The sequence below is a fragment of the Rhinichthys klamathensis genome, unplaced genomic scaffold (assembly GCF_029890125.1).
Source record: "Rhinichthys klamathensis goyatoka isolate OS25496 unplaced genomic scaffold, OSU_Roscu_1.1 h1tg000105l_1, whole genome shotgun sequence".
Classification (NCBI taxonomy): Eukaryota; Metazoa; Chordata; class Actinopteri; order Cypriniformes; family Leuciscidae; genus Rhinichthys; species Rhinichthys klamathensis.
The window spans coordinates 2,151,361-2,174,847 of NW_026606644.1; the positions used below are offsets into that span (position 1 = coordinate 2,151,361).

General features: G+C 35.9%; 2 protein-coding genes across 3 annotated transcripts; one reads left to right on the plus strand and one right to left on the minus strand.

Annotated features, from left to right (window-relative positions):
* Positions 1-3,924: 3,924 nt before the first annotated feature.
* On the minus strand, positions 3,925-13,092 carry dhrs12lb (dehydrogenase/reductase (SDR family) member 12-like b). 2 transcript variants are annotated; one of them, XM_056253517.1, is made up of 10 exons: positions 13,013-13,092; positions 12,292-12,425; positions 11,266-11,348; positions 10,516-10,611; positions 10,320-10,401; positions 9,419-9,480; positions 8,380-8,484; positions 5,702-5,792; positions 4,165-4,302; positions 3,925-4,067 (listed from the first exon to the last, which is right to left on the minus strand). In XM_056253517.1, exons 1-10 carry the CDS (start codon positions 13,066-13,068, stop codon positions 3,949-3,951), a joined length of 966 nt encoding a protein of 321 aa, XP_056109492.1. In that variant the 5' UTR covers positions 13,069-13,092; the 3' UTR covers positions 3,925-3,948. The 2 variants fall into 2 exon arrangements, with proteins under 2 accessions (XP_056109492.1, XP_056109493.1); XM_056253518.1 differs by lacking the exon at positions 3,925-4,067 and having other exon boundaries at positions 4,182-4,352.
* Positions 13,093-13,807: 715 nt separating this feature from the next.
* On the plus strand, positions 13,808-23,469 carry ap1s3b (adaptor related protein complex 1 subunit sigma 3b). Its single transcript, XM_056253519.1, has 5 exons — positions 13,808-13,931; positions 18,779-18,957; positions 21,030-21,138; positions 22,117-22,254; positions 22,921-23,469. Exons 1-5 carry the CDS (start codon positions 13,929-13,931, stop codon positions 22,954-22,956), a joined length of 465 nt encoding a protein of 154 aa, XP_056109494.1. The 5' UTR covers positions 13,808-13,928; the 3' UTR covers positions 22,957-23,469.
* The last annotated feature ends 18 nt before the right edge of the window (positions 23,470-23,487 follow it).

The window sequence follows — 23,487 nt, forward strand, 5'->3', positions numbered from 1 at the left end:
TACATCACTATCTCCAATTTCCTGCTATTAAACCTCTAAAATGCCATTACTGCCAAGCTTGAATTATGTGTGGCCCTGGTCCAAACAGAATCAGATTGTTTTCAGAAATGGGCAAAGCAGATGTGAGTGCTGCACACGTGCACAGCGGGTAACGGGTTTGACAAAAGAGTAACAGCATCACTGAGACTCCCTGATGAAATAAATGTTTGCTAAAAAAAATAAAAGCAGCAGGGAGCAAAATCCACAGCTTTGATTTCCTTCTGTATCGACAGTGTATGTAGTGATAGACCAACTAATCAGAGCCCACTTGCAGAAACATAGACATTATATTAAGTTATACCAACTAGCAGTTAGTTAGGGGTAGTCGGCCTTACTTTTCGTCATCAAATTAAACCAATCCATGTTTTTATGTAACCGACTTAAATTAACAGTTTTAAAGAAAAAAATGTGTTGACTAATTTGCAAGATGAGTCTTTTTGGGACTATCGGGTTAAGATTATTATTTTCATAATTATTTTAAGTAGCTATTTTACAAAATGGTTAGTTTCAACAAATCTTAAGTCTCTCAACTGAATATCACCCAGGCTGACTTAACTATTATAGAAATATTGAGTGTGTGTGTGTATATTACTGTCCAAATGTCTTAGGCATGTTAGTATTTTCACCCCAAAAAATAGTTTTAAGCCAGTTATTTTTATCTTTTGCTGTAGTGTGTCAGTAGGAAATATCAGTTTTTACATTTCCAAACATTCATTTTGCCATTTATGAGAATCCAGAGAGATTTTTTGTATGTGCAAAAGGAGTCTGACAACAGCCGGTGCTCCACACGGAGATCTGATCTCAACATCATTGAGTCCGTCTGAGATTACATGAAGAAACAGAAAACACTGTGACAGACTAAATCCAGAAGAACTGTGGCAATGTTTCCAAGACGCTTGAAGAAACCCAAATCTACCTGGAAAACTATGTGCAAGCGTACCTGGACAAAAGCTGGTTTAAATGCAAAGGGTGGTCACACCAAATTTTGATTTGATTTAGTTAATAGAAGTTAATTGATAAATAAAATCGCTTTATGACATTATTTTTGAAAGCATCCTCATTACTGCATTTTTACACAAGTGCCTAAAACTTTTCACACTACTGTAGCTCTGCAGGAAGGTTTCTTCAAGCATCTTGGAGAAGTTCCTGCAGTTCTTCTGGATTTAGTCTGTCTCAGTTTTTTCTGTTTCTCCATGTAATCCCAGAGTCGATGATGTTGAGATCAGATCTCCGTGTGGAGCACCGGCTGTTTTTTAGATTCCTTGTACATGGAAAAATCTCACTGGATTGTTACAATTATTGGCAAAATGAATGTTTGGAAATGTAAACTGATATTTTCTACTGACATACTACAGCAAAATATATAAATAACTGGCTTAAAACCATTTTTTGGGGTGAAAATACTAACGTGCCTAAGACTTTTGCACAGTAATATATATGCAGCACAGCTGTTTTCATCATTGATAACAAGAAATGTTTCTTGAGCTGCAAATCAGCATATTAGAATGATTTCTGAAGGATCATGTGACACAAGACTGGAGTAATGATGCTGAAAATTCAGCTTTGCATCACAGGAATACATTACATTTTAAAACATATTCAACTGGAAAACAGTTCTTTTAAATTGTAATAATATTCCACAATATTACTGTTTTTACTGTGTTTTTGATCAAATATATGCAGTCTTGATAAGCATAAGAGACCTCTTTCAAAAACAGTTAAAATCATTGTGGAAGTGGAATTTTTCCATTTTCTTAAATTTTTCATTCTTAAAACATTGATATACTGTTCAAAATGAAGATCTGGTCACTTTGTCGTTGTCAAACATTGTGTTTGTTCATAATTAATATGCTGAACTTGTACATACTCTGTTTGGACACTTCATAGATCTGCTAAAAATCAATAATGGCTTATCACCTGTAAGCCTGGTTTCACAGACAGGGCTTAGACTAAGCCAGGATTAGGCCTTAGTTCAATTCTGACATTTAAGCAGATTTTATAAACTTGCCTTAGAAAAAAAAAACATTACTGGTGTGCATCTTGAGACAAAACAATGGCACTGACATATTTTAAGATATGACAGTGCAAGTTACTTCCAGGTAAAACAGCTCAAACATGCATTTTAGTCTGGGACTAGCTTAAACCTCGTCTGTGAAACCGGCCATTTGACACACATACCCCTCTGACAACACAATCCAGCAAACGTCTGTTGTTAGTTACTAAAACACTCTTACTGTAGCAGTCAGACGATCTGAGAGAAGTGTCTCTTTCAGTGCTCGTTTGGCCCAGTAGTAAGACGATCATGTGTTTTGATGTTTGGTGATGTGAGAGCATCATATGCGTCATACAGTGAGTGTGATGAATCATTTACCAGCACAGGAAATTAAGGATTTACATTCATTTCATCCTGTCACAGCCACCGCTGGGAGAAACATACTCATGGAGAAATGATGATGCTGTTTATTATCAATTTAACATGCAACACCAGTTTTTTTATGTGCAGCTTGTTAGGTTTGTTGTGCTAATTTAATTTTTACATAACTAAAGCGTATCTGGAGGTTATGTCACATTACATATCGCATCAGGATGTTTTCTGCATGACGATGACTGACAAGGCCAAAAGCCCACTTGTTTTTGTTTTATTATTTATGAGATTTTTGCCTTTATGGGATAGTGCAGTGGAAAGTATTCGAGGAGACAAAGGAAAGGGACGGGAAATGACGCAGGCTGCATACTTTTAAGCACCATTTAAGTTTTCTCATCCAGATGGGTTTTAAATAAGCGTGTTGTGGCCAGACTTAAGGCTAAATATAAAATCAAAACAGACCCCATTTGCTTTGAAATGTTCCTGATTTTATTGGGCATAATTCATGTTATTCTCAAGACAAATATGTTTGTTTTCAGAATCTTTGATCAAAATGTTATTCCTTCTTCCACCTCTGAAATGATTTTCCTTTATGGCTTACGCCAACAACACCACTTTGATTCAGATAGAGACAATGGAGGTCTTAAAGGGATGGTTTACCCAAAAATGAAGCTAAAAATCTTCTTTACTGTTCAACTGAAGAAAAAAAAGTAAACTCCATCTTGGATGGCCTGAGGGTAAACTAACAGCAAATTTTCATTTTTGGGTGAACTATCCCTTTAATGGAGGCCGCTTTTTACAGTCCAATCAGTTGTGAATGGATAAAATCATATCCCAACCTACTTTTGTTTCATGTTAACCCTATACAGGCTTCTGTATCACATTTCTAAAGCCTCTAAATTATTAGCATGGTCAAAACTTTGCTGATAAACCTGTTGAACACAATCTACAACATGCCTTCTGTCGTCTAAATGATAGTTTATACTTTTTTTTTAGCAAGTAAAAGGCCTTTTAGTATAATTCTATTCCGTCCCCCTTCAGATCATTGTACATGTGTCTTTTTGCTGTGAAATCGTATTAAGTAAACATAAGAAACCTTTATATTATTAGTAATATTTCAAGATGAACACAAGATGAAGCAACATAGCCAGGTTTACTCTCTTATCCATACATCTTTTTTTGTTGTTGTTGGAAAAATCATGTTGAAATGTATCAAATATGATCCGGCTTTTGAGGAATGTTTTTTGTACATCTCTCAATCAACATTATAGTGCATTGCATTATATGTTTTGCCAACAAATTAGATTTTTCTATTATTTCATGTCAGGTTTTACAGCATCAAATATCGTATTTTACGCAGAAATATATCACGTGTCTTGTTGGTTTTAGACACTTTAGTCTCTGTATGATCAGTCTATAGTTAGTTTTACAGAGAAAAAGCTTCAGATTTCATATCATGGTTATAAGTTCCACATAGCATGAGTGTTGTTTGAGAACCTCTCAGTTCTCTGACACGTATAATATCTAACACATTGTTTAAATTCTCACTCTGCGGGTTTGACAGTCATCGCTAAAGTCTCCAACCGGCGCATGAACACTTTGACTTCCGGTCGAGAGCTGTGCGTCCACGCGAGGGGCAAGTGGGCCGAAACCGACTCTCGATCTGAAAAAAAACAACCTGTTATGAGGTTTTCTGAGTGCTATTGAACAAATCTAGACACGTGAACGCAAATGTGACCATTTCTAAACAAAATGCTAACCTTGGAAGAAAGAACCGCTGGGAAATGCAGTGGAGGCGCGTGACACCGCGAGCCAGATGACCGTGTCGGCGCCCTGCTCCGCTGAACGCAGACGATCACGCATCATCTGATGGAACTGAGGCATCGCCGTGGCAACCGCTGAGCACAACCAGAGCCAGAGATTACAAGTGATGAGCTGGACAGACAAGCTTGTAAAAAAAAGTATTAGTCCCCTTAACTGTCACCGTCCCACAGGTGGGACGTTTGCCATTATATTTTTAAAACAATAATATATTAGTAAAAACCTTAAGTAATATTGACAAACTATATATCATTTGAAAGCTTACAATCTCTAGTTTCCATATTTGGTGATTGATTTTCAAAATAAATTACAGAGGAGCCGTAATTTATCAATTTGCAACAAGAATATTTTCATACTCCTAAGACGTGTTCAGACCTTTATTTTGAAATAGCAATGAACATGAAAAATCATGAAAAAAATTGTAGAAACCTAGTTTGTTTTCATGTCTAGAGTTCAAAAGATAGCATCCATTCAATTATTTTAGACAAAAAGGTCTGAAAATGTTTTAAATATAAAGAAAAAAATAACATATTCACCATTTATGATGTGGAAGCGAGCTATGACGCACAGGCGTGTTCTTTGTATGTGTTTATTAGAGGTTGAATTCATATCAAAATCTGCCAAACTTCCCATACTACTTCTGAATAGGATCTCTACTTCATAAATTGTATGAAAATTGTGGAAATAATGGTTCATATCACTCAAAACACATATGGAAATGGAGGCGCCCTTATATGGGCAGTAATGGAGTCTGGTTGTCATCTAGTGAAAAAGTTTGGTACTGCGCCCAAACAAAATCTAACTGAAAGGTCATTTTTTGAGATATCAACCTAAAATTTGAAACACAACTTGTTCAGATTTTTGGCTTTGATTTTTTCTGCAGTTTTAGAGTAGCCCAGGTTTTGAAAATATATATTTTATATAAAATATGAATAATGAATTTTTTTACATTGTAAATTTCCATAAACTCAAACTTCTATAACTTTGTTTCTGTTTCACTTTCTTAATTTATTTCACTTCTACATAAATCTGCCAAATGTCTTCTTTAAAACAAGACCAATCTTACGTCTATATTCCAAAGCATTCTTGAATTACAACCATTTATGTTCGAAATGTGCATTTTCATGTCTATTTAAAAAAAGGGGGGTGACAGTTATAAAACGGTTATGCAGCATATACACTATGAATTATGTTAGCATAATTAACAGCCAATGTTACTGAACTGGGGATTATGCAATTTAATGTATACTTTTATAAACGATTTAACCTATTATCTAACATTAAACATTTTGTACAGTATTTATTCATCTTTTTTTAATGTTAGTATATGTTAATGTTTAAATAAAAAGTGAGAGCGCGGGAGAAAGAGATGTGCTTTCCATATATAATAAAACGTCATTTTTTGGGAAAACATGGAAATAATTGGCAAATTAAAACAAGCATATTTTGCTTGTTGACTTATAAAATGAACAATACCTGGTGTGTCGGCCCACCCAGGGTGCATCACAGAGAAATTAATTTGGGGATTTGCTTTTGCCCAGACCTCTGTCATCACTACCTGCTGCCTCTGTGGACACACACACACACACACAGTCTGAGGTGCACATAACGAGAGTTTAGTAAAAGGTCATCATCATTACTGCATCAGTCCCTGTAAAGTCAAAATTTTGTATGTGTTCTGAGTTTGTCACACCACAGAAAAATGTGTTATTAGCCACCCTGCCAAATTTGAATGATAAAAAAAGCCAGCAAGTACATAAAATAAGCTATCAAAATCTTGAAAAAATGAGCAGTATTCTCTGCTCTCAAACGCTGGGGGCGTGTCCGCTGGCTGTGCTGAAACCACGCCCACTCGCGGGAAAGCTGCATTCGCCACACTCAACTCTACAGCCGGAATAGATGCTCGCACGGTGGGCACGCACTGCCGATGATGGCACCAGTTGTCGGCGCGACGGGAGGATGAATGCCGAGGCGGAAGATAGTCGGTTCGGCCCCATTCACCAGTAACAACGGATTATCAGTGAATGCCTTAGTTGTCTCCGACGAAAGTTTATAAAACTATCCCGTGTAAAATGATCACTTACAGAGGCGGGTTTTGGCAGTGATCCTCAGCTCTCCATCAAGGTTGGCTCTTCACAAAATTAATCCACTTCTTCTTGATGTAATCGTTTTTCGGAAATTTAAATAAGGACACCGATCTGTTTTGTATGTGATCCGGTGATCGCATCCAGGTAGTAGGCCTACGCATTTCCGTGATGAAGGCATAGCTAGCTAGCAATCTGTAGGCTGCTGTAGTAACTAAAGCCGCGTTTCCACCGCAATTGCCCGGAACAATTTGTCCCAGGAACTTTTTTCCCAGGAACTTTTTTTGCCCCAGACCGGTAGCTTTCTGCGTTTACATCGCGGTCTAAAGTACCGGGTAAACTGCGCGCGACTGCTCATTGCTTGCTTGTGACGGACAGTAGACTGTAAAGGACAGTAATCAGTTTTGAGCGCCACATTTATAATAAATATGGAAGAGATTCACACTGTGCTGCAGTTGTTTGAGATGTATTGGTTTACTAACCAGGTAATTAACAAAACGGCAGAAAAGAGACGAGCACTGATACTAAAGCGTGTTCAGAAAGCTCGTAATGCTAACGTTAGATCTAAAATTAGACAGCGTATGTTATCAGCTATTGCGGACATTGACCGTGAGAAGGCTGGGACGAACGCGCAGAAAATTTCTCTTCCGCAAATACGCTTAATAAAGCCTGAATCTCGTCGTCGGTCCAGCTGCCTTTTTTATTTTTATTAAATTCCATATTTGCAGACAGACAACTCTTACTGCATGGAACTTCATTACTGCATGAAGCCACGAACTGCAATAGATTCTAAAAATTCCGGTTAAAATAAAATGCTGCGCGGAGTTATCCAATCATAATGCGGCGTGAACACAACCAATCAGCATGTTCAGCGCACAAGCCCCACCCGCGAAAGTTCCTGAACTTTGAAAAAGTACTACCTCGCGAGCAGGGACTTTCGGAGGGGGAAATATCTACCCGGAACTTCATTTAGACCCTGGTTCCTGCGGTGTAAACACACCGAGTACCAGGCCAAAGTTCCTAGTTCCTGGGTAAAGTTCCTGCGGTGGAAACGCGGCTTAATAGTGCTGACCGTAACTCACGATTGAGCGGCAAAACTGATGTGAATGTGCTCTATTATATTGTTAGGGGAGCGGACAGCCTCAGTGGCTCCAGTGCGTCATCAAGTAGGGGCGTGTCCAGGAGCTCAGGGGCTCCAGTGCGTCATCGAGCCCCGTTTTAGCCCCGCCCAAAAAATCCGGAAAATATCAATGGTGAAAAACTGTTTAACGGTCTAACTACTGAACACAATTCAGTACTTCACAGTTCACAGTCTTTGTAATATGTTTTAGCAATACATTTCTAACATTTATAATGTGTTTAGAATTTTTTTTTTAAATTGCCTTTACAGGGACTTTAATGGAGACGCCACTGCTGGCACTTTGTGTCACCTGTTGCTTGGCAACAGCTGAGAGAAAGGTAACCCCGCTCATCTCAGTTTAATAGAAACTGTTCATGACTTTGAGTCCCTTTTCATGAATAAAATTATTTCATCACTAATCTTTTTTACATGTAATCCTTGTAAATTAATATCATAAGAAAATGTCTGCCAACACTTGACTAAAAAAAAGTCCCATGGTTCAGTCTCAGATGGTAATCCTTTGATATATTACATTGTATTTTCTGATTACCATATTTATATAGTATATACAGACTTCAAAAAGCATAGTATTACCACCCTGGTAGTGGCCAAAAAACATGGTATTAGCCTAGTTTTGAATGTTGTATTTTTGAGGTACTACCATTGCCCTTTTCTGTAAGGAAATAACTTAAACTAATAACTTTAAAAATAACTTAACTATCTTTTTTAATTTTATTTTACATTTAAAATTAAAGTTTCCATTTTTAAACACTAGGTTTTACAGTTTTGAAAAAGAAAATCTCAGGGGGTTTTCCTTGTGCAAAACATTTATGGGTCTTTGCCAGTGTGTTGCTAACCCTAAAATATGCTAAATTAATAAATGCAAATATAAAGTATGAGTAATAAAAATAACAATGATTCGCTAATAAAACAAACCAAAAATGATCTACCTTGTTCTGTGCGTATACCATAGTAGCATCAAACTGAGCTCTCTCTGTCTGCAGATCGTCTGCGTTTAGTTTCTGTACCAGCATCCCTCCCGATGACACTGTGATCTACAGACATTTTCAATATCATGACACATTCATACCAAACATGGCACATCAAGAGAGAGAAACAGGAACCTCTGTGGACCTGCACATTCCTGTTATGAAAATATGAACACATCTATCATAGGTTGTGACTGAGTGCAACAGTCTGGTTCCAGAAGTAAAAACTCTGTATCTCCATATGGAAATTGATTTTTAATGATAACTTATGAAGCTTTAAAAGACAGCCATACTGTGAGCTAGGTTGTTAATCGATAGCATTTGCTTCTGTTGAAGCTGCCACCCGGCATTATTTCAACTTACTTTTAAAATAATCGTGTTTAACAGCGGAATTTGTGGAGAAAAACTACATTACCCATGATGCTATACAGAAAATGAATGCAATCAGTCAAAACAAGCAAAACGTGCCAAAAGATCCACTTCCATAAAGCACTGCAAATGACAAAATCAAGTCGGTGTCCCTACACTCAAAATATTTCAATATATATGCATATTTTTCAATAAACTTAAAACATATTGTTTATATATAGACTATATATGGTCAATTCAGGGTAATTGGGACACTTTTTGCCATTAAGAAGACTTGGAAAAAGTGTCCCAATCAACCTGAATTCACCCCTATATACAAATGATATTAGTCCATGAGCACATGATTTTATAAGGATATACATAAAATCAACATTAATTTTTCAATGCTTAGTTTTATATTTCTCCCTATCCTGTTCGCAATGCTTCATGGGATTGTAGTTCTTTCCCTCACTTAAGTATTTAAGATTTTCAAATACTTTTTTGCTTCAAATCAAAGTTTGTAATGTTTAAATCCCTATGGGAGAAATGAATGAAAAAGATCCTTCCAGAACCATCGCCTCTGAAAAAGTGGGCAGGAGTTAATGCACTCTAAATGCACTAATTTTTAAGATCGATGTTGTTTTTCACTCACAACTCGAGGGTCCCTGCTGTTCTCCAGCAATGGGATCAGACATTTAGTGAGAATATAAACACCTGCAGAGGACAAAAAAAAAGGTTTTATTAAATACTACATGCAACATATATTCTATTCTAAAACAGGAAAAAAATTATATTATATTCAAAATTTGGGGGTCAGATTTTATTCAGCAATAAATTGATAAAAAGTGACAGTAAAGACATTTTTAATGTTCCATGCTGTTCTTTTAAACTTTCCATTCATCAAATAATCCTGAAAAGAAAAAAAACGCATCATGTCTTCCACAAAGATATTAAGCAGCACACTGTTTTCAACATTGATAATAATAAGAAATGTTTCTTGAGCAGCAAATTAGAATGATTTCTGAAAGATCATGTGACACTGAAGACTGGAGTAAAGATGCTGAAAATTCAGGAATAAATTACACAGTTATTTTAAATTGTAATAATTTTTCACAATATTACTGTTGACATGACATGCAGGAAAAAATATATATGTACAGTACAGTATATCGTGACCACAAATGAACAATTCGTTCCCACGACTTACTAATACATCAGCATGCTTTACTAATTCATTCCCTATTTTCAAGTAGCCTAAATAGGATATAATAATTAATTCCCTCAATTTACTAAAGCATGACCACGTTGTACTAATTTGTTGCTTTGTTTTAGTTAAATCAAAATGATTAGTTCAACGTGGCCACGATTTACTAAAACAAGGGAATTCTTCATTTTCGTGGCCACGATATACTGTATATGTTTGTCCACAAGTCATGTGCGGAGCTCTGTAGTTTTTACTGTATTTTTGATTTAAAAAAAATGAAGCCTTGGTAATAAGAGACTTAAACATTTTTAAAAATTGATACGCAATGCAGCAGTGCATCGTGTCTTACCAAGAGTATTGGTCGCAAAGTTTTTCTCCAGTCCGTCAGAGTTCATTTCCCTCTGGTTCACCATACATCCGGCATTATTGATCTGATGGGGGTTAGTGTGGGAGACAGAGGAGAGGATGTTTCTTCATCTGTCCTGCACCTTTAACCTTTATTATAGGTATGATGTGAATCTCCAAAAGGAGCTCTCTAACACTACCAAAACATTGAGAGACGAGTGCTCCTTCTTAAAGACCTCTGCGAACTCCCACACCTTCCTCGCCTCAGAGAGGTCCAGCACGTGGACGTAAACCTCCTACGGTAGATGCACATCACACAGTGCATGACACAATACAAATCATTCAAAATCAATACATTATTATAAATAGTATCTTATAATAAAACACTGATCATTTTATTTTGTTTCTTTTTATTCAAAGTTAAACACTGATGCATCATCAGAAGTTATTAAAGGGATAGTTCACCCAAAAATCAAAATGTTGTCATCATTTACTCTCCTTTAAGTTGTTCCAAACGTGTATGAGTTTCTTTCTTCTGCTGAACACAAAAGAAGATATGTTGAAGAATGTTGGTAACCAGACAATTATTGACTTCCATAGTAGGAAAAAAAAACTATTAAAATAGTATTATAATACTATGGCAGTCAATGGCTCCAGTCAACTGTCTGGTTACCAACATTCTTCAAAATATCTTCTTTTGTGTTCAGCAGAAGAAAGAAACTCATACACGTTTGGAACAACTTAAAGGGGAGTAAATGATGACAACATTTTCATTTTTGGGTGAACTATCCCTTTAATAACTTCTGATGATGCATCAGTGTTTAACTTTGAATAAAAAGAAACAAAATAAAATGATCAGTGTTTTATTATAAGATACTATTTATAATAATGGAGTAAATGATGACAACATTTTCCTTTTTTTTGTGAACTATCCCTTTAATGACACTCACAGTATTTCCACTTGCTGAGATGATTTCTTCTCTGGCTTTCTCAGCTCGCTCTTTGTTTCTGCAGACAATATGGACAGTGCCACCTTGCATAGGAGAAAAACAAATTACAAAATGAATGAAGGAATTAATGAAGGTACCATATTTTTCAATGTTAAATGACGCGGCTTGTTGAGGAGAGGTCTGATTTTACAGTATTTTTCTATGCATTTCTAGCAACCATCTAGCAAGTTCTGAACAACACCCTAAAAATGCACTCAGAACAATTGCAAATGCATAAATGTAGAACACTTTAGCAACCATACAACACCCTAGAACTATAACAATGAGTTTTGCATGGGCAGCACCACTCACGTGTCCTTCAGAAAATGTAAAAATGCAGTTTGTTATTATTTTTCTTTGTCTCACATGACAGAAAGCCACATAGGAATGCAAATGGCACAACTTGGCAATGGGTAAACTATGCAAAGAAGATTGCTTAACACTGTACACAATTCATTTTTTTTCCAACTGGGTTAAAATGCTTAAACCCAGACCTCATTAAGTCTAAAAAATTAATATATTTATAGGTTTTATTATTTTGTTATATATTGATTGATTTTATGAAAAGTTAAAAAGTTGTAAGATTTTTTTAAAAACTTTTATTCGGCAAAGATGACAATAAAGATATTTTTATATATGTATAACATTTCTTAATATCAACATTGAAAACAGTTGTGCTGCTTCATTATATTTTTATAATATATATATATTTTATTTGATGAACAGAAAGTTCATAAGAACAGCATTTCTTTGTAAATACATTTTGTAATATTTAAATATCTTTACTGTCTTTACTGGTATATATATAGCCCCAATATGTAGGCTATATGTAACATGGTATATGACAATGCTAATCACTCAATATGATATTTACAGTATCAAAGCATCATGGTACCACCATCTGCTGCCATCTTTGTAGTACCACAGATTAGTGGTTGGAAAAATACTGTAACCTAAAAAGTGAGTTAATATAACTGTAAAATGAACCTTTTTTTGCTATGGCCATGGCTGTCGCCTTCCCTATTCCACTGTTGGCTCCAGTGATCATGAAGGAACGCCCCACCATAGACACATCCAGGTCCTTTTCTACAAAGCCCTTAGACGCATTCTCAAACCCAGACCTGCTGACGACATCAAACAAATGAAGCAAATCAGAAACATGGCCAAAATGAAACCTCAAGCGCTGTGCTATTATCTCTAAAAGTGTCAACAATTCTTGAATTGTTATGTGACCTCTGGATATCTGAGACAGTGCTCCTAAGATCAGGGGCCAAAGGAGCTTCTGTGTGGGATGACAGGGCATTAGAGAGAGAACGGCAGGGGGCTCAATAGGGCCCATTGTGATGCAATGATGACTGACCTTTAACTGAGGGCTTGGATGAATGCATGTCAGAGGAGATGACTTAGGAAACTACAAAAACAACATTTGTGCAAAGAAACCACGCCATCTAACAACATTTGGCTTGTCAGGACACAGTTTAAAGCTGTGTTTTGTAGCAGTAACTAAATGTATACTCAAGCCAGAATAATTTTGTGTAAAATTATGAAACGTTCATATTCATAAAACCATCTTATTCCGATTAAAAACAATAACACACTTATTAAAAACAGTGCACTCAAAAGTTATCAGCAACAAAGCAGCCTAGGGACCACAACACTACAATAAAGTGATAAATTCAGCAATGAATACAAAAAAAAAAAACTTTACCTTGTATACTCCCTCATTCCTTTGATAAACCACACTATATTCCTGTAGAGAGACATTGCACTGTTGTTTCCTCTAAACTGAACTGGGCTGAAGTGAATGATATGACAGCTGACAGTTTCATGTGACTACTGTAGTTCCAGAGGGCTCCCTCTAGTGTCAGGGGATAGATAATCAATTTCACACCAATAGTCATGCAAATCACTTTCGCTAGGCCTATATGGGGTTTCCATTATTTAGCCTTTTATGCACAAAAATGACCTTCAAAATGACCCCAAAACCCCCTCCAGGACCCACTGTAGCTTGCAAAAACTTTGGAACAAATGTACGTTTGTAACTGTAAGTTTGTTTTTAATTCCCAACATCTTTAGTGATTTCAAAATAATTATTTCCCCCCAAAAATGTAATTTGTCAATCTAGATAAAAAAAATAATTCTAAGTGCTTTTTTTAAGTCTGACCTTCTTACAACACTTTATGGAAAAATAAAGTATAATCTTATGGCAATGCTTGAGTCAAGGGATTAAAACAAACAATACTTTTTAATTTAATATATTTTATACAGTTATTTATATTACTATAGTTTAATTCTTTAATCCTTGTTTGCGTTTTTAAGTGGTTTATTTAATTCATGTCATATCTTTATTCATAAATGTCAAGGCTGCATTTACACAAGGCGTAGAGAAAAATATGTAGGGTGTTGCCCCGCCCCTTTTCAAGCCAGGTGCAGTGCTTTGACCAATCAGAGCTCAAATAGTGGAGGCGAAAACGGAGCCGTGAGCTCAGATACGCATCTGCGCATGCGCAGCTTTACTCTCCCCACAGTTTGGGAAGGGCAGAGATGATTCCGGCCCTGACCAGCCGGGAAGTGAGTAGGAATTTAGTGGATTTCGACACGCCTTCCTTAATTCTTACTTCAAGATGGTAAGTTAGACAGTACTTTTTTCACTCGCCTACAAGCTCAATTTTAGATCCCATATGTTGGGTGACAGATCATTTCTTCCACAGGTTGTGCTCCTGCACCTGTCCGGACGTATACGCGAGTGCACCTGCGGACTTTAATACTTCCGTTCCGTCCTTCGTTCATGCTGCGTTTTCATTACTGACTAAATACAACAGTGTCATTTAGAGCTGCTGTAATTCAACTAAAGCTGTTTTATTCAAAGTCTAAACAAATGAATCGGATGTCATTTAAATGCTGAAGTATTTAATAGTGTCGTTTCTCTGGTGTCATCTCATCTGTCTGGATAAACCGGTTGGTTGGCTGGTTTGTTTCCCTTGATTCTGACACTCGTAGACTAGGAGCATTTTGTATCTAGACAACTTGTATGCAAAGTCCTGGTTTAAGTGACTTGATTTGGCTGGCAGGTAAACTCTTTTATCTGTTGTTCAAATAGGGCCACTGTGTGTTTGACTTCTGCTGAGTTTGACTTCTGTCTGTTCCTCTGTAAAGTCAATTCTCTGGTTAATGTTTGCAAGAATCGAAAAGAATGAGTGTAGAGTACTTTACAAAACAATTACAATATTATATTACTAATTTAATATTATTTGTTTTTATTAAAGCATTTAAGTTTTTAATATTGAGTAATAATATTATAAAAATACAAATATATATACCCCTAGTTTCACAGGCAAGGCTTAAGCCTAGTCCCAAACTTAAATGCATGTTTGAGCTGTTTTAACTCAAAACAAATTGTACTATATCTTAATATGTCAGTGCCATTTTTCTCTCTCAAGATGCACACCAGTAATGTTTTTTTTTTTCTAAGGCACGGAAGTGACTTAATTGTCCTAATTAAACAAAGGCCTAATCCTGGCTTGGTCAAAGCCCTGTCTGTGAAAACAGGCCATTATTTATTAATATTATTTAGCTGTTTTAATATCAATAAATTTTTTTAAGTATCCTTGCTTTCTCTTTCTCTCTCTTACATATACAGGTGAAACTCGAAAAATTAGAATATCGTGCAAAAGTTATAATTTTGATGATAATGTCTTACAGCTTATGAAAACCCCAAATTCAAAATGTCCGAAAATTAGATTACATGAAATCAATAAAAAAAAGGATTTTAAAAACAGAAATGTCGGCCCTCTGAAAAGTATAATCATGCATATATAGTTATATATACTAAATATTTTAGTTCCACCTTTTAATTTGAATTACTGAAATACATGAACTTTTGCACGATATTCAATTTTTTCGAGTTTCACCTGTACATTTATAACAAAAAAGTGTTCAACATAAATTATATATTTTAATAATTTATTTTTAAGTTCCAACGCCTTTTTTAACATTTAGTTTATTTTTGTTTATTCTAGTTAGTGTTTGTTTGCAATAGCTCTCCTGATTATTACAGCACAGCTCTGACAATGTCTCATCTTATACTGTCTGTATGCTTCAGAGTAATTACAAGTGATGCAGAAGTGGCCCTTTTAATTTCAAAGAGATAACAACACACTGCAGAATCTCATTTAAACCGCAGCAGTCAAGCCTGCGAGTGTGTTTGTAAGCACGTTCTCCTGTGTGCTGTAGCCGCTCGCAGCTGCGTTGACTCCAACAATAGAAGGAAAATGAAATCAGAGCATCAGAGAACTGAAATCAAAGCAGGAACTCGAGGGGAAGCTCAGAGCTTCATTCAAACCTTCCCCCAGCGAAACTTTGTGTGTGGGAGAGAGAGAGAGAGAGAGAGAGAGAGACGAGTGTGTGTGAGGAATGTAGTAATAAAGATGTGTGTAACTCAATAGCTGTAGCACACTATTTCCTATCTCATTCCTTTTCCTGTTGTCGTTTGATGGGTGTGCCGCTGCCGTGATAAAGAAAGGCTTCAGAGAATCGGTTTCCTCTGGAGCACAATAGTAGACCAGACGCAGTGCATACTTCTGTTTCCTTGTTTTTTCCTTGTGTTTTCATCTTTCATCCCTCGTCAGGATTTTCTTAGGAAGCAAATATACTCTTTGCCAGCATGCTTCTGTCGTAACAATGAAGCAGCTGATGGTTCAGTTTCACCACCTGGTGTTTCTGCATCTGTTTGCATACATGTGTTTGAGAGCAAAATGAGTTGCTTGCAGCATCAGATTCATTAATTGGTTGCTTCTTGATGGTCCGAGCCCCACGAGGCATGAGCGTTAAGTCACCATCATTGTGCTTTTACACTTGCGTCATGTCACCTTTATTTATATAGCGCTTTGTACAATACAGATTGTTTCAAAGCAACTTTAGAGGGATAAACAGGAAAATAATAATTCAATGATGCAAACATAATTCAGTTCGGCTGTAAAGCAGGTCCAGAAAAGACGGTTCCATTATTCAGCTGAAGTCAGTTCAATGTTGGTTCAATTCAGATCAATAACTGTTTTCATCAATTTTGAAATGAGTTAAATTGAGCTATAAGCAACTTCTCAGAAGATAATAATAGGACCGTTATTCACTTTGAGTCAGTTCAACGTTGATTTAATTCAATTCTGTAACAGTTTTGTTCTCATCCAATAGTTTCAGATGTAGTCAGATCAATAATATTAATATGCATAACCCCAGCTTGCTCCTTGAATTACAGGTACCGAATTGTACCTGTAATTCAAGTGTAATGGGATAGTTATACTGTGCAGTTGCTGCTTTTGCTTTTGTAACAGTTATGTAATGCAACAATCAATAAATATTTAGAACATTATATATTGTTGTCATATTGACCTCATAATGTTATTTTTAATTGAGCAATTGGCATCCAGTCAACATCTTGGAAATAAAAACAATAATTTGCACTTTTAATCTAGGAATTTTGAGTTGACATTTTGTAACTTTTGGCAGTGTAGTTAATTGAGTCATGAAAACAATTTAAAGCCATGAAACCATGAAATCAAAATGGAAAATTCCTATTTTTTTTATGGAATATTGCTGTATAATAAATGATTTATCCTTGCACATCATTATTTGTTTAATTTGTGTGCCCTCATAATCTTTAATCAAAATAACTTATCCTCCCTCTTGTAGCGACAAATCTTCTTTTCTCTGATGATGTGTTCACTGGCATGAGGGAGGGACAACCTGTCACTCACATGACATCACAGCAATAGCTAACCACATTGATCCGATCAATTCCCAATGGACAATATCTAGTCCCACCCAAGGTTTTTTTCTTGTTCAAATTAATGTTCAATTCTTGTTAATTTTCTTGTTATTAAGTTTAGTTTACTAAGTTTAGTTTACAAAGTAAATGTACTGCTATTAAAGCATTATAGTATAATTGAAGTAAAACCCGCAGAAAATTTAGTGCAGTTGTTTCAACTTACATTTATAAGTTAAAATAACAATTTAAGTTGTTCATTCAACTTTCAGTCTAGTTGAGGACAAGAAAACCTAAAGGATAATTCCGGTATTTAACACTTTGAGTCTATTTTGTAGTTTGTTTTGGATAAACTAGAATGGTGGACTTAGAAATTTTGACGATGGGTCCTGTCTCGACTTTTTGACTATTTTAGAATCGCCTCTGAGCGCTTTAGAGTGGATGTCTATGGGCATGCTCAAACATGTCCTTAAAACAACCCTTAACGTTCGTTTTCAAAACTGTACAACTCACCGAGTGGTTAGTGGTGTTATGTATGTATATGTATGTTCTGTCTCCCATGCGCGCTCTAGATTCCGGCAGATCTGAACTAATTTGCGGGCATCAGGGAGACGCAGGAGACTCCCGGGAGACTTGGGATGTCTGCAATGGCCACAGACAATTTGAGGAAGTGGTGGGGGAAGTGACGTATGCCGTAAAGCAGTCGAATTTTGTAGTTCTTTTTGTGCACGGGTTCCTACCCGAAACCCGAAGTTACATAGTGCCAGTAAAAGCGATACAGACCACGTCAGGCTATGGCAGACGTGTCATTTAACTTATTTTAAGTCGATGTACCATCACAAGGGTCTTGGAAATATATTATGAAGGTTGAAAAACTACATAGTGTTACTTTAAAAAAAAAAAAAAAAAAGCCGTTTTTACGAGCAGTCCAAGAAACGCTCACTTTATCTACTAAATTAGTGCCCTTATGTCGTTTTAAAACATTTTAAATCCTGCATTAACTTTTCATATGGTATTTTCATACAAGGTTATATATCAATTTAGATTTTTTTTTTACCTGCAATATGCTCTTTGGTCCTGCCGGGTTTCCAGCACAGCAGAGTTTTGGTGCATAAGTGAATAGTTGAACTTGTATAATTTTATGACGTTGTTCATGTGAGAAAGTGGCTGATGGCATGTAAAGACTAAGGAATAAGGTACACTCTAATAATATTCACTGTGATTTTACAGAGTAGGCACAGAATAAAGTCCACCCACTTGAATATTGTTGACTTTGGTGTAAAAGCCCTTTGTTCACCTGCAGTGTTGCAGAATTTCTCTCTACCATCTGCTTCCCAGCGGCATCTGCAGAAAACCCCTGCTTAAAGATTATTTTTAAATGCATTAAGACAGTTGTAGGTGTCTGTGGTGTATTAATTGTATATTTAATACAGACCAATACAAAATGCAACACTATTTAAAATTAAAAGTAAAGTATTATTAATGCATAATTTAGCAATGGCACTTATCCAGAGTGACTTTGTATTTTTACTGCAGACACATTTCTCATGGGTGTGCTCAAAGGCTCAGTGTTGGTAACTCATTAACCTCTGGGGTTTGAACCTACAACCTTTGTGTAACCAACCTGGATCATTAACCACTGAGCCAAACCCTTTCCAAATTAAGTAAGAATGAAAGCAGAATATGCATTTTAATTGGATGGTTTCCCAACAGATGCATTTCCTGTTGCTGTTCAGTCGTCAGGGGAAGTTACGTCTGCAGAAATGGTTCCTGCCCCTGCCGGAGAGAGAGAGGAAGAAGATTGTGAAGGACATGACCACTATGGTGCTGGCACGGAAACCACGCACATGCAACTTCATGCACTGGAAGGACCTGAAGATTGTCTATAAGAGGTGAGCATTTAACCCAGGCCAAAGGCTAATGTCTCGTTGGAATACATTTCGGGAACAAACACGTGTTCCTCGCATGTGTATTGTAAAAGAACATGCTGGCTTCAAACAAAATGATGGTGGCTTTAGATTCAGCATTAATTAAACCCCCAGCTGCTAGGCTCTCATGTTTGGTCATTAGTCATCAATAGGTGTGAGCTGAAAACTAAATACTTGCAAAGCAGACACTAGTCAGCAGTCAGGATCTTATACCACATGCAACGGTTTCTACGCTTTCAACATTTTCTAATAGGGTTTGTGTTACCCCATCCTGTGTTGTAGTTTTTAAACCGGTTCAGTCCGGTTCTCCTGCTATTACTGATGTCATTAACTGATGACATGCCACTATCTAAGTCCTCCTTGTTTTCCAGTGAAAACTAGTGTCTGCTTCCTACACAATGGCCCCCTATTACCCTACAATCAGGGCTTGACATTATCTGTTTTGCTCACTGTGGCTGGTGGTTTTCCAAAGTAAATAGCCACTTAGCATTTTCACTGGCCACAATTTTGACATCAACACCATGGGGAAAAAACGGCCTTATATATATATATATATATTTAATATTATCTCATAATTTGGCAGCAGGTATATTAGGCTGCTGTCACTTTAAACCCTGACACACGGATCCATTATTCTGTACACGTGTTTTCTTTCTCAACTGTTTACGCTCTCTTATAAGATAACTGACTGTGTTTACATGAATACTCGCCAAGACCGGTATTTTGACATTATTTTGTGTGTATTTGACTGTTTAAGCGCAATAAGCAGCGAAAAAAATGAGCATTTCAGCATTGATAATAAGAAGAAATGTTACATAAGCAGCAAATCAGCTTATTGGAATGATTTCTGAAGGATCATGTGCCACTAAGAACTTTTAAATCAGTATTGGAAATATTTCAGATATTTTAGTATCGACATGTTTCGAAAAATCTATATTTTTAACAACTCTACATTGCACTTAGTTTAATATTGCTGAGGCTTTTTTATAAGACTGCAATTCAAAATTGTATATATTATATATAAAATGTATTTCGCCGAAGTGGATAGTAGGAGTAAGTAACTTCATCACACGTCACTGCTGAAATCTAACCGCATTTGGCAGGTTCGAGCTCGTTAATGTCAAGCCCTGTCCATAATGAAGTGTCTGAAAGTGGACCTATGGAAATGGTAGTGTTTTGCTTTAATTTATTATAATAATTCAGTTATATATTATAATACAAATATTTCCTTTTAGAGCTGCTGTAAAATGAACTTATTTTCCTGTTATCATTGTAAAGATGTTTTGAAACAATCTGTATTGTATAACTCGCTATCAAATTAAATGGAACTTGACTTAGAAGCTGTACAAGAACATTTTTAATGCCACCTCTAAACATTGTAGTCACCATAAAATGTAATTTACAATCCAATTCACTAATGTGACATTCCAAGTAAAACAGGACAGGGAATTGGTTTGATCATAAAAAGTGAGTGTTGCATTCCTGAATGGAAGTTATAATGTAAAAATATGTTTAACCTATAAAGAACCATATAGTAGAAAATGTCTTAAAACAGTATTTGCTGAATATAAGATGTGAAGAAAAACATTGAAGAAGTATTTTTGAGTTTGCTTCTAGACTTGAATGCTTCAGTACCTGGCTATATTCTTGGTCACAGCCCAGGTTTTTATGCTGCATCAAATCCTTCTGTCAGGCACTGAAACTGTCGTGTTTCTGAGAGCGAGTCTTCACACTCGTGTTCCTGCGAGCCTGTTACTCACACTCGTCTGGTACAGATCTGTATTTCACACCTTTTTTAACCTGTTTGTCTGTTCATTCCTGTTGTTTTCCCAGGTTGACCTTTATAAATATGGAGGTTTGCTATGCCAGCACTTGTATTACAGGGACTGTAGATGGCAATTGTGAGGATAGTGTGCACTAAATTAACTCTTAAAGCAACTGCTGCTGTCCATGTTATGTCAGATCATGGTTGGGTGTACCCTTTGTATAAATATAAATAAATGTTTGTCCATATGTGTTTTTCCACTTGTTTCTAGGTATGCCAGTCTGTATTTCTGCTGTGGTTTGGAGAATCAGGATAATGAGCTTCTGGCTTTAGAGATCCTGCACCGTTATGTGGAGCTACTCGACAAATACTTTGGCAATGTAAATATATCCAGTGTCTTTATTTCTCATCTCTAGAGCAAATATTTGATATAGTTGATAAATGACACGGTACAGTATATAGTACTAGTACCTGTCAAAAGTTTGGAAACATAAATTTTTAACAAAAAAATGTTTTTGAAAGAAGCCTCTTATGCTCACCAAGACTGCATTTATTTGATTAAAAATTCAGTAATACTATGAAATATTTTTACAATTTAAAATTCTTGTTTTCTATTTTAATTTAAAAAATTCCTGTGATGGCAAAGCTAAACTTTCAGCATAATTACTGTGTTTAGTGCCACATGATCCTTCAGAAATCATTCTAATATGCTGATTTGGTGCTCGGGTAGAAATTTTGATTATTATTATCAATGTCGTAAATTATATTGCTAGTTTGTGCTGCTTACTATTGCGAGTTTGTGCTGCTTACAATTTTTGTGGAAACAATGATACCATTCAAACATTTCTTGTAATATTTTTAAAAAAGAGAGAGAAATTAATACTTTTATTTATCAAGGATGCATTACAGTGATCAAAAGTGACAGTGAAGACATTTATAATGTTACAAAAGATTTCTATTTAATACATGATTTAATAAATTGAATAAATGCTGTTCCTTAAACTTTCTATTCATCAAACAATCCTGAAAAAAGCATCGCCATTTCCAACTGTTTTCAGCATTGATAATACTAAGAAATGTTACCTAAGCAGCAAATTAGCATATTAGAATGATTTCTGAAGGATCATGTGACACTAAAAACTTTTAAAATATCTTCAAATGGATTTTTTTTTTTAATTTGTAATAATATTTCACAATATTACTGTTTTTACTGTATTTTTGATTAAATAAATGCATCCTTGGTGAGCATAAGAGACTTCATTTTTGCATAGACCTCACTGACGACTGAACTGAATTTTAATCTTTACTCTCTTATTTTTTGGTTTACCAATTTCTGTCTGTGTAATATTATCTTGCAGGTGTGTGAGCTGGACATTATCTTTAACTTTGAGAAGGCTTATTTCATCCTGGATGAGTTTCTGATGGGCGGAGAGATCCAGGAGACGTCTAAACAGTCTATTGCGAGGTCTGTAGAGGCATCAGATATGCTGCAAGAGGTGAGACACTAAATTTTATCTGCATTCAGTTTCATTCATTTGAAAAATAAAGCTAAAAATGAAGACGCATTTGTTCAATGTTACTGTAAAAGGATAAAAAGTAGCAAAATTCCTTATAAAAATTAGCTGAATTAATTTATGTTAGTTAGGACATAAGGCAATACAATCTCAATCATTGTTTCTGAGCCGAACATTTCAGATTGGAGAACCTACAACTGTTTTAAAGGTGCTGCCCACTTATAGAGCTCTACTTTAGCCATCACCTTCATAAAACATTATTGATTTGACAATAAGAGAGAGAGTGAGAAATAAACGGGATGGTCAGCGCGAGAGTGAGGTTTTACAGAGCAGCTCTCAGCGCTACTAAATTCAAGCTTTCCCAGCATGCCTCAAATAAACCAGACCACATTAAAAGAATAGTTCACCCAAAAATGAAAATTATGTCATTATTTACTCTTTTAGGAATATGGCATAGAGGGTATAAATGAAGATGTTTGAGTGAACTGTTCCTTTAAAACCCATATCGCATCTAATCATTTGTTGTCCATATATCATTCTAATAAGCAGGGTCCATATATCTGAAGGAGAGTTAACCTCAGCAAGGGAAGCTGAAAATGTCACTTCACATTATGGTAATCAGTTATGTGCCTGTTTTCTTCTCTTCAGACGATGGAAGAATACATGAGCAAACCAGCCTTCTGACAGCAGCAGACGTGATGCGAGGTGACAAAAGGGAAAGAAAAATGCCTCCGCAGTGTAGGTTGTGTCCTTCAATCAGGGCACAATTTTTCATTGCTAGTTACAGACTTTATTCATGAGGGCTGCATAAGAATGTTTTTTATTTATTGTTTTTTTTTTTTTTTCAGTGCTGGTATAAACATCCTTATCTATTCCACTCAAGTTTAATATAACTGAATCAGGGTTCATGTGGTATTTTTGAATTGAATTATGTTTTGTCAACTTCTAGATAAATGTAATGCAAAATTTCAATGATGATGCACTTAACTTTTATACCAAAATGATTTTATATATAATAATCAAATATTTGCAATAACCTTAAAGCTTAGTTAAGTGCCTTTCCATGTTATTGAACATGTTGCATGTCTCAGGAGACATTTAGCTCAAAAAAAAAAAAAACTTTTGATGGAATATTAACGCTGCTTTGTGAGCACACTTTGTTGATATTGTCTTATTAAAATTGTCTTTGTGATATGATTCAGTCTCAGTCAAGTA